The following is a 12,619-nucleotide window of genomic DNA, read 5'->3' on the forward strand; positions in this document are numbered from 1 at the left end:
CTGTATAACATTAATATCAGGCCACCAGAGCAGCTCTGGGGGGGGCGTTTCCCAAAAGCTTTTTAGTGCTATGAACTTCATTAACTCTTACTTAAGTACTTTCGTTAAATTTGATTGTTAATTAAAGAGTGTTTCCCAAACCCTGATGTAACTAAAGTATTCTGTGAACTTCCAAATGAACAAGTAACACGACCCAGTCATTATTAAAATTACTGTTATATTATATATATATATATATATATATATATATATATATATATACAGCTCTGGAAAAAAAAGACCACTTTAGTTTCTCTGATTTTGCTATTTATAGGTTTATGTTTGAGTAAAATTAACATTGTTGTTTTATTCTATAAACTACAGACAACATTTCTCCCAAATTCCAAATAAAAATATTCTCATTTAGAGCATTTAATTGCAGAAAATTTTAATTAGATGTAATAAACCTGGTTTTTATTCACAGTTTTCATGCATCTTGGTATCATGTTCTCCTCCACCAGTCTTTCACACTGCTTTTGGATAACTTTATGCCTTTACTCCTGGTGCAAAAATTTGGTAAAATTAAAGAAACGTATCATTTTTAAGTGACATCTTATTTTTTCCAGAGCTGTATATATATTTAAAATACACTTTTTTATTTATGTAGTCATATGTGTGTTTATGAATGTTTTACATTTTACAGTGCATAAGTTTGTTGTTTGAGTATCGGAATATGTATAATGACATTGATTCCAACACATTTCTCTGTTTTTCGGGTATAATAGTGAATTAACAGGGCACTATTTTGGGGGAGGAGTCAACAAAGACCTTCTTTAAACTTATTTATTAAGTTTTGGTTTGTGAAACTCTTTAGGAAACACTAACAGAACTGTTTTTTCCTCACATCATGCTTTAGTTCACTCAATATTTGCTAAGATTGATAGTTTTTTGGGAAATGCGCCCTGGATTATTGAGGCATAAACTCCATAAGACCTCTTAAGGTGTCCTGTAGTATCTGGTGATAAGAGAAGACGATAGCAGCAGATCCTTCAGGTCCTGTAAATTGTGAGTCTTGGGTTCTCATGACCTTGGTGCACTATTTAGTGCTAATGGTACGAATAGCACTAATAGCAGCTTTGAACACGAGGAATTCAGTCGGCAAGTTTCAACAGGAATTCACAGTATTGCTAAAAACTCTATAAAGAGCTGCTATATACTGAAAAACTGATGCATAAAATTTACTTAAAAAAAGTTTTGCAACTTTCTGCATTTGCTTTTTTTACGTAAATTTAATTTCAGATAAATTTAAGTAACTTCAGTCAATCCTTTCTTTTAGTAAACTTTACTTCATTTCTGCATACAATATTACCTAATTACAATTACTTTATAATTTATACAATATTACTCAAATCATTTATGATACATAATATACTATAATTCCTGAAACTTAAATATTTTTAGTTAAAACACACATATTACACTGTCTCAACACATGGATGGCATGTAATACATTCTTTATACCAGTATACTAAAAATAATGTAATACATGCATCCATGTGTAGACCCAGTGAGACCTGGTCTGTTCACAAAATACATTTTTGAGATTATGTAAATATTTGAATGTGTGTTTTAACAAAAAATATGTAAATTTGAGTAATATTGTATTAATTAAGTAATTGTAATTAGGTATGTATATTGTATGCAGACATTAAGTAAAGTTTACTAAAAGAAAGGATTGAACATTTAAGGCTTGAAACCGAGTTGAAGTTACTTCAATTTATCTAAAATTAAATTTACTTAAAAAAAGCAAATGCAGTAACTTTTTTTATTTTACGCATATTTTTTTTTATGTGCTTGAGTGTAATATGTGCAAATTGTAAAGCATCATTCATTCAAAATCTGTAGTAATAGAGAGTGGGCAGCTGATATGAGGCAGGTAGCAGTGGTTGAATAGTGGGTTTGGTACCTGGTTTGAAGCTGGTAGCAGAACAGAAAGATGGTCGTTCTTTAATCAGAGTCAATCAATTTTTTTTAAGTATGTGTAAAGTAAGGAATGTGAGAGTATAGCTAATTATTCCAGCAGCTCAGGCTTTATCAGCCTAATTTAAAATCAATCAGAGAGCCAGGGGGTAGCATAGACACGGAGGCACCCAGAAACACACACTGGCATCCACCCACTCCACCATCCACAAACCTGAGTGGGTGAATGCCCAGGAAAATGATGCAATGACGGCATCAGCATCTCAGTTTACCTCAATTTTCCTGTATCTGCAACCTTTATTTAAGGGAAATTCTAAGGAAAATGCTGATTTCCATCTTTTATATGAGTTTGCATGTTTGCTGCATGGTTTCTTCTGATGCTTTTTTGCCTTTCACTGCATCAGCTGGTTATGAACTTTCTTAAACCCCAAGCTTTTCTCTTCTGTAAATCTGGCTGTTAATCAATAGGAATGCTCACTTAAAATGTATTGTAAATTTTGTGTGACCAGAACTGTGTCAATAATACTGTAAATATTGAATACAATGAAAAACATGGCGTTAGTCGGAATATTTTGATCAGTTGTACTGAAGCTATTGAAAGTGTATTAATGTGTGTGTGTGTGTGTGTGTGTGTGTGTGATCAGCGGTGGCTTCTACAGGTGAGGATTTGAGGTCTCTGAGTCGTCAGGGTGGTGAGGTGGGTGATCACTCAGCTCTGATTGGACGATCAGCAGCCTGGGAGGTGGAGCAGGAGTTCGGGGACAGACTGACCTACACCCACAGCATGACCCCACCACAGGTAATACACACACACACACACACACACACACACATACACACACACCTGAAGGGTTACATTAACTCATAACCTATTGAGTCTGTATATATTTGCAGAAATTTAATTGATCTGTGATTCTATAGAAAATTCCACCAACATTTACATTTACTTTAATTAATATCTTAAACTATGATTCAGAATTATTTTAAAGCAGTGTGGAATACAACAAAACAGAATAATCTACATGCTTTGTATGTATGTAAAATGAAATAAAATGTTATTAATATAAAGAGTAATTCATTGATGTATTATCCAAAAAATATTAGAGTTTTTTTTTAATATACAGTATAAACTAAATATATACTACATATATAGTATATACAGCTTTGGAAGAAATAAAGAGAGCACTTCAGTTTCTGAATCAGTTTCTCTGGTTTTGCTATTTATAGGTTTATGTTTGAGTAAAATGAACATTGTTGTTTTATTCTATAAACTATAAACATTTCTCCCAAATTCCAAATAACAATATTCTCATTGAAATAACAAAAAAAGGTGCAGAGCTTTCAAACCTCAAATCAAAGAAAGCAAAGAAACAAGTTCATATTCATAAAGTTTTAAGAGTTCAGGAATCAATATTTGGTGGAATAACCCTGGTTGGTTTTTAATCACAGTTTTCATGCATCTTGGCATCATGTTCTCCTCCACCAGTCTTACACACTGCTTTTGGATAACTTTATGCCTTTACGCCTGGTGCAAAAATTCAAGCAGTTCAGTTTGGTTTGATGGCTTGTGATCATTTATCTTCCTCTTGATTATATTCCAGATGTTTTCTATTTGGTAAAATCAAAAAAATAAAAACTCATTTTTATATGGGCTCTTATTTGGGCTCTTATATACTTACTTTTCCATGTTAAGTATATTTAAAAAAATACTTAAATACACTTTTCTTTTACAAGGGAACTGAATAAACTTAAAAAATAAACAGTTATTGTAAGTGGTTTTAAGTAAAGTTCTCTGTTTGAATGTATATGTGACCATTTTAAATATTTTAAATGTTAAATTTTAAAAAACTTCAAATAGTTTGCAAATATAACATTTTATATAAAACCAACTTTGTTTATTTAAGATCAAACAAATTGTGGGTTTACAGTGTAGTGTTTTAAGTGTATTCCTAATTTTTTTATTTTATTATCCTTATTATCTTATAATTCCTATAAACAGTAATAATTATCATAAATATGACATTCAACAAAGGCTAAATCTTTTATTATTATTTTTTTTTTCTGTGTTGTAGCGCCCTCCTCTGTACAGAGGGGACAGTGTGGAGTACAGGGACCCCGGCACTGGGATGGACACTGGAGTGGACACAGGAAGTGACATCATTCCTCAGACACCTGCCTTCCCCATCTCACCCCCGACGCCTTATGGTAAGATACAAGATAAACTGAGGGGGTGGAGCTTCAGATGTGTGTGTTTGTTGTTTGTTTGTGAGATCAGACAGATCAGATCGATGATTTATTAGTTTAAACGTGTTTTACTGCCGTTACACAACAGTACAGCAGAATTCAGCCTTATGTTTATACTTTACTGCGTCATTTAATTGTGTAACAATAACTGAGCCAATCACAGTAAAATAAACTGATCAGCTTGTAAACGGGAAATTATATTGCATAACAATTTTTTCTAATCCCTCCATAGAAAACAGCATCATCTCTGTTATATTGATGTTTTTTTTTGCTCTCATGAACTGCTGCTTATGATCTTTTTACAACTTTAATACTAAATTAATCAGGACTTTTACTTTGCTCTATTCTATAGCATGATTTTCATATTTGTTGATGAAAAATATATTTTAGTCTAATTGCCTCGTTATACAGCTCTGAAAAAAAAATAAGACACCACTTTTAAAAAATTATGAGTTTCTTTGATTTTACCAAATTGAAAATCTCTGGAATATAATCAAGAGGAAGATGGATGATCACAAGCCATCAAACCACCAAACTGAACTGCTTACATTGTTGCACCAGGAGTAAAGGCATACATAAAATATTTATTTGCATATATACTTTTGTAAGTTTTTTAGCAAAGTGTGTTAAAAACAGCTGTTACAGTAGTTCACTTAAAGTACAATATATCATGAAACTTTTTAGAAAGTAAATTAAATGACTACATTAAAAAAAAAAGTTTTGGTGTTACATTATTATAACAGGTAAAATGTATTTCAGTGCTCTGTAATTATAATCAGGAAAATACAAATATGAGTAAATTATAGAATACAATGTTAAATAACACATTAAAATGTCAAATAAAACATGTAAAGTAAATTTGTAACACGGCAAAAAATTGTAGAACAGTATATTAAACATATATTTTTATAAGTGTTAAAAAAGACAGGAACAAGACGTATATATGTACTCTAATGTAAATAGATTACATATATTTAACATCAGTTCTTAATACATTTCTAATAAACTCGCTTTATAAAAGTGATACAGATGTAATACTCATTAAATGTATTATAATGTTACTGTAAGTATATTTAAAATATGGGGTTACATACATAAAGTATTATGTTTAAATGTTACTTAAGTATATTTAAAATAGTTCCATTTTAGAACAGTTAAGTACACTTGTACTATTTTTATACAATTAAAGTGTAATAAGTACAAAAAAAAAGTTGTTCCATTTTAGCACTCTTTAAATATACTGATTAATAATAATGTGGCTACAAGAACACTTTAGTGCACTATAGCATAATAATTATTAGTATATTTAGTATAATCTACTTGTTTTCACTAGGGAGAGAGACAGTTACTCCAACAAAAGCAGGAATTACTCTTTTTAATATCTTTGATTTCAGAAAAACAGTGAATGTACATGTGTCCCAATACTTTTTGTCCAAACAATGTATGTAATAATTAAAACAAAAAATTTTGGCTTAATTTTTTTATTTAAATAGAGTTTTTAAATATTTAAATAAAAAAAGCAACCCAGACATCCAATGCTGTAGTGTTTTCACACTAATAATGAGTAAAATGACACGTCAGATACTGTAGTTCTGTTTTAGCCTCTATAATCACACAATTTCCAGTTAGACAGTGACTAAATACACAAAAAACAACAGCCTCACATCCTCATGCTTTCCCAAAAGTGAATGCTGCTTCTAATGTAATGAAGTAACTTGTGAGTGGGCGCATTCACTCGCACCAACATGCCCTCAGTCCTCCCTCATATAAATCCATCATATAAAAGCTCCTCCTGCCTGATGTGATGAGTACAGAGCTCAGTTTCTCTCAGAGACACCAACCATGCTCCTCTTCATCCCTCTCTCCGCAGTCAAGAACATGCCTGAACTCTCCCACTTCACTCAGACTACAACTCCCAGCATGCCCGTGTTCGGGGCCTTCAGGACAGAGCATGGTAAGTAGCATACAGCATGGCTATATATGAAAAGTTACTATATTTAAGTATTTCAATTTAAAATGTGAAATTCCTATATTATATAGATGTATTACACACAGAGTGATCTATTTTAAGCCTTTATTTCTTTTATTGTTGATGATGATTATTATGGTTTACAGCCAATGAAAACCAAAAAATCTGTCTCAGAAACTAGAATATTATATAAGACCAATTGGTACTTTTGGCAGTGTGGGCAGTGTGCCAAGTCCTGCTGGAAAATGAAATCCACATCTCCATAAAAGTTGTCAGTAGCAGAGGGAAGCATGAAGTGCTGTAAGATTTTGTGGGAAAACAAAAACTGCACTGACTCTAGACTTGATAATAAAACACAGTGGATCAACACCAGCAGATGACATGTCTCTCCAAACCGTCACTGATTGGTGGAAACTTCACACTAGACCTCGAGCAGTTTGGACTGTGTGTCTCTCCACTCTTCCTCCAGACTCTGTTCCCTTGATTTACAAATGAAATGTTAAATTTACTGATGATCTGATGATCAGTGATGCTTTGGAGAGGGACTTTGACTTGGCCCCATTCCTTAACATTACATTTCTTTAACCATTGTTGTGCTTAGGGTCATTGTCTTGCTGCATGGCCCATGTTATACTGAGATTCAGATTATTGATACAGATATAGTCCTGATATTTTCCGTCAGAATTCACTGATATAGTTTAGAACTGTTTCATTAATAATGGCAAACTGTCCTGGCCCTGATGCAGCAAAACAGGCCAAAACTATGATACTACCACCACCATCACAGTTTGGAAGAGGAATGTTTTTTTATGCAGGAATGCATTTGCATTTGCATTTTTTTAACTTTAAGCAATAGACTTCTTGTTCATCTTGTTCATGTGATCTTGTTGTTCAGTGTTCTTCTGATGGTCGGCTCATTAACATTAACCAATTAGCAAACATGAGTTTAGGCCTTCAGTTGCTTAGAAGATACATTGAGTTGCTTTTTGACCTCACAGACTATTATATATCTTGCTTTTGGCGTGATCTTTGTAGGCTGATGTAGGCTCACTTCACCTTTAAATTATCGACTCATCCCAAACTTTTACATACTTTTGCCACTTAGATATGGATAATAATAGATCATTTCTCTCTTTATGTAATAAACAAAACTGTATTTGTGTCTGATTTAATTGAATACTTGAACTGGAAAGTGTTTTTAAATGGGAAATTATATACAGTACTTTATGATGCGGGTAATAAGAATGTTTAGGTTATCTGTACTTTTATTTTACATTTTATTGTGTACTGTAAACTTAAAATACCTGATAATAATGACTTAACAAAAGTTAGTATAACTAAACAATACTTAGTAAAGCATTTTTCATATAGAATAGTTACAAAATTGAGTTAGTGGCAGTTAAATTTTTAATGTAATCAGTTTTATTACATTTTAAAGTGGTAAATCATAGTTCTTCTCAATTACTTGTAGGACTTGTAGTGTGCAAATCTGATGAAGATTTAGGTCAAATTCATGCATACAATTCTGAAGGTCTCACAAACATTCAGACGGCCCTTTAAATACCAAATAAAATATAATACATACAATTTACGACCTTAACTAACTATCATGCTACCTCCACTCCATTGTTCCTATAAGCAAATGTTTATTTTGTCTATGAATAGCTCCTGCTTGATGATTAAGGTCTTAGGCTGAAGGTTAGGCTTGCCTTTAGGTTTAAGGGCAGGAGCACAGCTTGCTCTTTCAGCAGGTCGGACAGCAGCAGCAGCAGCAGCAGCAGGCTGTGTGGGAGTGGCTGTATTGAAATGTCAGGCTTTTGTAGACAGAGGGTTGAACATGTGCGCTGCTGACCTCTGACAAAAGCCCTGTAAATGGGAGGAAACGGCTCGACTCAACAATAGACCAGCAGAAGAAGCGTTCACTCATGAGCGGCTCTCTGCAGTTAATACAGTGTGTGTTTGATCAGCCGTGAGAACATTCTGGAGTCCCTGAGGAGCAGTACAGGTTCTCATGATGCAGCAAAAACAGCCAAAGCTATGATAACTATGATCCTTCCACCACCATCTTTCACAGATGGGATTTATCCATGTTATCTTTAGGAAACTGTAGATGTGCAGCAGTTTTCTTTTTTGAGATACACCTTGCAGCCCTGATATGCTCACTGTTGTTGTTTAGTATTCCTCTGATGGTGGGCTTATTAACATTAACCAATTAGCCAATAGGAAGACCTTCAGTTGCTTAGAAGTTACATAGAAGTTATGGACAGGTCCAATCAGATCATCTTGATGTTTAGACTTCTGTAAAATATTTATTTATTTATTTATTTATTAAATGGAACTGTTGGATGAGTAGATATACATGTGTTGGCTTCTAAGGCATTGCTAGGTGGTTTATAGGGTATTGCTGTGCAGTTGGTGTTGCTATGGTACAGGTGTTGACTGTTGAGGTGTTTCTAGGTGGTTTATATGGTATTGCTGTGCAGTTGGTGTTGCTATGGTACAGGTGTTGACTGTTGAGGTGTTCCTAGGTGGTTTATAGGGTATTGCTGTGCAGTTGGTGTTGCTATGGTACAGGTGTTGACTGTTGAGGTGTTTCTAGGTGGTTTATAGGGTATTGCTGTGCAGTTGGTGTTGCTATGGTACAGGTGTTGACTGTTGAGGTGTTTCTAGGTGGTTTATAGGGTATTGCTGTGCAGTTGGTGTTGCTATGGTACAGGTGTTGACTGTTGAGGTGTTCCTAGGTGGTTTATAGGGTATTGCTGTGCAGTTGGTGTTGCTATGGTACAGGTGTTGGCTGTTGAGGTGTTTCTAGGTGGTTTATAGGGTATTGCTGTGCAGTTGGTGTTGCTATGGTACAGGTGTTGACTGTTGAGGTGTTTCTAGGTGGTTTATAGGGTATTGCTGTGCAGTTGGTGTTGCTATGGTACAGGTGTTGACTGTTGAGGTGTTTCTAGGTGGTTTATAGGGTATTGCTGTGCAGTTGGTGTTGCTATGGTACAGGTGTTGACTGTTGAGGTGTTTCTAGGTGGTTTATAGGGTATTGCTGTGCAGTTGGTGTTGCTATGGTACAGGTGTTGACTGTTGAGGTGTTTCTAGGTGGTTTATAGGGTATTGCTGTGCAGTTGGTGTTGCTATGGTACAGGTTTTGGCTGCTAAGGCATTGCTAGGTGGTTTATATGGTATTGCTGTGTGCAATTGGTGTTGTTATTGTACAGGTGTTGGCAATGCTAAGGCATTGCAAGATGCATTAAAAACTGTGATTAAAATCCAGGGTTATTCCACCAAATATTGATTTCTGAACTCTTAAAACTTTATGAATATGAACTTGTTTCTTGTCTCTGCATTATTTGACGTCTGAAAGCTCTGCATCTTTATTGTTATTTCAGCCATTTCCCAGGTATTGCAAATAAATGCTCTAACTATGGTTATTTTACTCAAACATAAACCTATAAATAGCAAAATCAGAAAAAAAAACTGATTCAGAAACGTAATTCTTTTTCTAGAGCTGCAGTTTCAACACAAAACAAGCCATCTTTAACCTTCTAATAAAAAATCTGTAAGAGTAAAATATTGTTCACAGAAGGTTAGGTAAAGATTTCAAGTTTCAGTGTCTAAATTGACCTAAAGCAGGAACTTAAATCAGAGCTCAACAGGATGAATACGCTCTTTCAGTCAACGTTTGCCAACTGACCTTCTTGTCTGTCCACACTTGGCTGTGATCTTGCATTTGGTTGCCATAGTTGCTGCTGTCATGGTGACTGGTATGAAGAAAAAGCAGGACCTCCTATAACTGTATTTTTCACACTGTAAGGTGCACTTAAAATCCTTTAATTTACCTCAAAATTTCCCAATTTTTCTGCCTTGCCGGGGTTGAGTATATTGGACTGTAACCTGCGTGTTTACCATGTTAAAACAAGCAACATGGGACGAACCGCTAGCTAATATCTCCCCGGCTTACCGGAACACCCAGGGTTCCTATGTGTAGTGCTGTCGGGCACCATTTTCCTTGCTAATTTAGCCTCTAATGCTAATTCTGCTGCACCCAGACTTAGTGTAAATCTGGAAATCTAAGCTTACACTGAAGTGGTGTTTTAATATTTTCCAGAGCTGCAGATACCCAAGCTAAGACAGGTTTAGGAACAGCTTTTTCCCACAGTCAGTTAAGCTGTTTAATCACGGGTGTAAGTTGATGGATAGAATGCATGGTATTGATGATACTTAACTTGTAATTGAGCCAGGGTGGGATGCAAGACACATTTTAGAGAACTCAAAGACAATTAAAGTGTATTGTATTGTAAAAACACATTTGTCTCTATTAAGTCGTCACTTACACTAATTTAGCCGCTAATGCTTATGATAATGCTTATGCTGCTGCACCCAGCCTTAGTGTAAATCTGGAAATCTAAGCTAATCTAAGAAAAAGGTTTAGGAACTGCTTTTTCCCACAGTCAGTTACGCTGCTTAATCACGGGTGTAAGTTGATGGATAGAACGCATGGTGTTAATGATATTTAACTTGTAATTGAGCCATTGTGGGATGCTAATTTAGCCGCTAATGCTAATGTTAATGCTAATGCTGCTGCACCCAGCCTTAGTGTAAATCTGGAAATCTAAGCTTACTGTAAATAAACAGAAGTGCTTTTCTCACACAAATAAGCAGTTTTCAGGAGAGACATCTGTGTAGATTAACATCAAGTGCAAGTTTGACCTTAAAATAAAATGTTTACTTAGCTTAGTTTAGCTTTACCCCCCCCCCCCCCCCCCAGCGTAGAGACCTGCTAAATTAGAAGAAAAACATGGTGACACCCCTGTTCCTTACTAGCGTTGCATAATTTGCCTTATAATCCAGTGTATTTTATGCATGAAAATAGACCAGAAAATAGACGTTCATTGATAGTGCACCTTTTAATCTGGTGGTAATCTGACATTTTTCCATTGATTTCTGTTTATTTCAGATATGCGAGCGTTTGCTGATATTATGGGGCATGATGAAGGCATGGTGAACAGCTCCCACAGACCCTTCACTCGCTCCAGCACTACAGGAGGAATGATCACCGTCACAGACAGGTAAATCCTCTGATTTTACTGCAGTTTTACAGAGAATGTGTATCTAATTCACATCACAGCTCTGAGACACCTGATTCAGCTCAAATGACTGGGTTCAGTGGGCATGTCCGAGCAGGGAAATTACCAAGATGTGCACACCTGGGTCAACAGGTGACCTAAATAATTGGTAGGTTGCCAGCAGAGGTCCAGGTCACCCAACAGGGGTCCAAGAAGTGTTAAAAACATGAGTAGATAAGAAGCACATAGCTGTTTTAAATGTTACAAAGGTTTGCTATAGCGGTTCCAATAGAAGAATGTATATTTTGTGTATATTTTAACCAACTATTTTTTTTTTTCATTTAAAATATTAAAATACATTTTCAGCTGTTCCAAGTGCTTGTTTGCTATTGGTTTAAATGGTATCCAGTATCTAAAATGGTGTGTATGTGAGCCCACTCTTCAGTTCTTCACTCTTGCAACTCCAGTACTGCAGTTATGAACATCAGTTTCACTGGCCCTACAATAGAACCCTGTGGAACTCCACAGTTCCCAAATGTTTTTTTTTTTTCCATTTGGATTAATAGATAAATAATATTTAGCCTAGAGTTAAAAGGGGAATGAATGGAAAGACTAGCATGGAGCATACTGTCTCATCCAAGCCATATGTTTTTTTTTATGAGGAATGTGTTCTTTGACGATATAGATGATATTAAATTAAGATATACAGCTCTGGAAAAAAATTGAGACCACTCAAATAATGAGTTTCTCATTTTCAATTTTCTGCAAACAAATGCTGTAAATAACAACATTTTTATTAGGAATTTGGGAGAAATGTTGTCTGTAGTTTATAGAATAAAGCAACAATGTTTATTTTACTCAAACATAAACCTATACATAGCAAAATCAGAGAAACTGATTCAGAAACTTAATTGGTGTCTGAAGTTTTTTTTTCCAGAACTGTAGATACCTAAGATGAGACAGGTTTAGGAACAGCTTTTTCCCATAGTCAGTTAAGCTGCTTAATCACCGGTGTAAGTCGATGGATAGAATTGTACTGTTGATAATACTTTACTTGTATTTGAGCCGTTTTTATTTTTAAAATATATATATATATTTTTTAAAATAAAAAAAATCCAAAGTTGTAACAAACAGCAAAATGAATGAGACAAGACAATTAAACACAGTCTGACACACATCCCTTCCCCCCTCCCCCCAAATAAATATCTTAATAAACAGCTCCCCTTTCCAACAACAACAAAAAAATAAAAATAAATAAAATAATTGCATACCCACATCTCAAAGTATGTCTAATGTTCCACATTAGAAAAAAAACTCTTTATATAACCCATAACATTTATAAAATATATATTATATTTGGTCTTTGTAGTTTTTGTCCAATACA

At 34.6% G+C, this 12,619-nt stretch overlaps 1 protein-coding gene across 2 annotated transcripts in view; it reads left to right on the plus strand.

Annotated features, from left to right (window-relative positions):
- LOC103043776 (tensin-3) overlaps nt 1-12,619 on the plus strand; it is a 92,503-nt gene that overhangs the window by 64,854 nt on the left and 15,030 nt on the right. For both annotated transcript variants that reach the window (XM_022662036.2, XM_022662037.2), the window contains 4 exons: nt 2,604-2,758; nt 4,032-4,164; nt 6,074-6,157; nt 11,127-11,238. In XM_022662036.2, the coding sequence (XP_022517757.2) occupies nt 2,604-2,758; nt 4,032-4,164; nt 6,074-6,157; nt 11,127-11,238 (484 nt within the window). The remainder of the gene's footprint in view (nt 1-2,603; nt 2,759-4,031; nt 4,165-6,073; nt 6,158-11,126; nt 11,239-12,619) is intronic.

The sequence above is a fragment of the Astyanax mexicanus genome, chromosome 8 (genome assembly GCF_023375975.1).
Source record: "Astyanax mexicanus isolate ESR-SI-001 chromosome 8, AstMex3_surface, whole genome shotgun sequence".
Taxonomy (NCBI): domain Eukaryota; kingdom Metazoa; phylum Chordata; class Actinopteri; order Characiformes; family Acestrorhamphidae; genus Astyanax; species Astyanax mexicanus.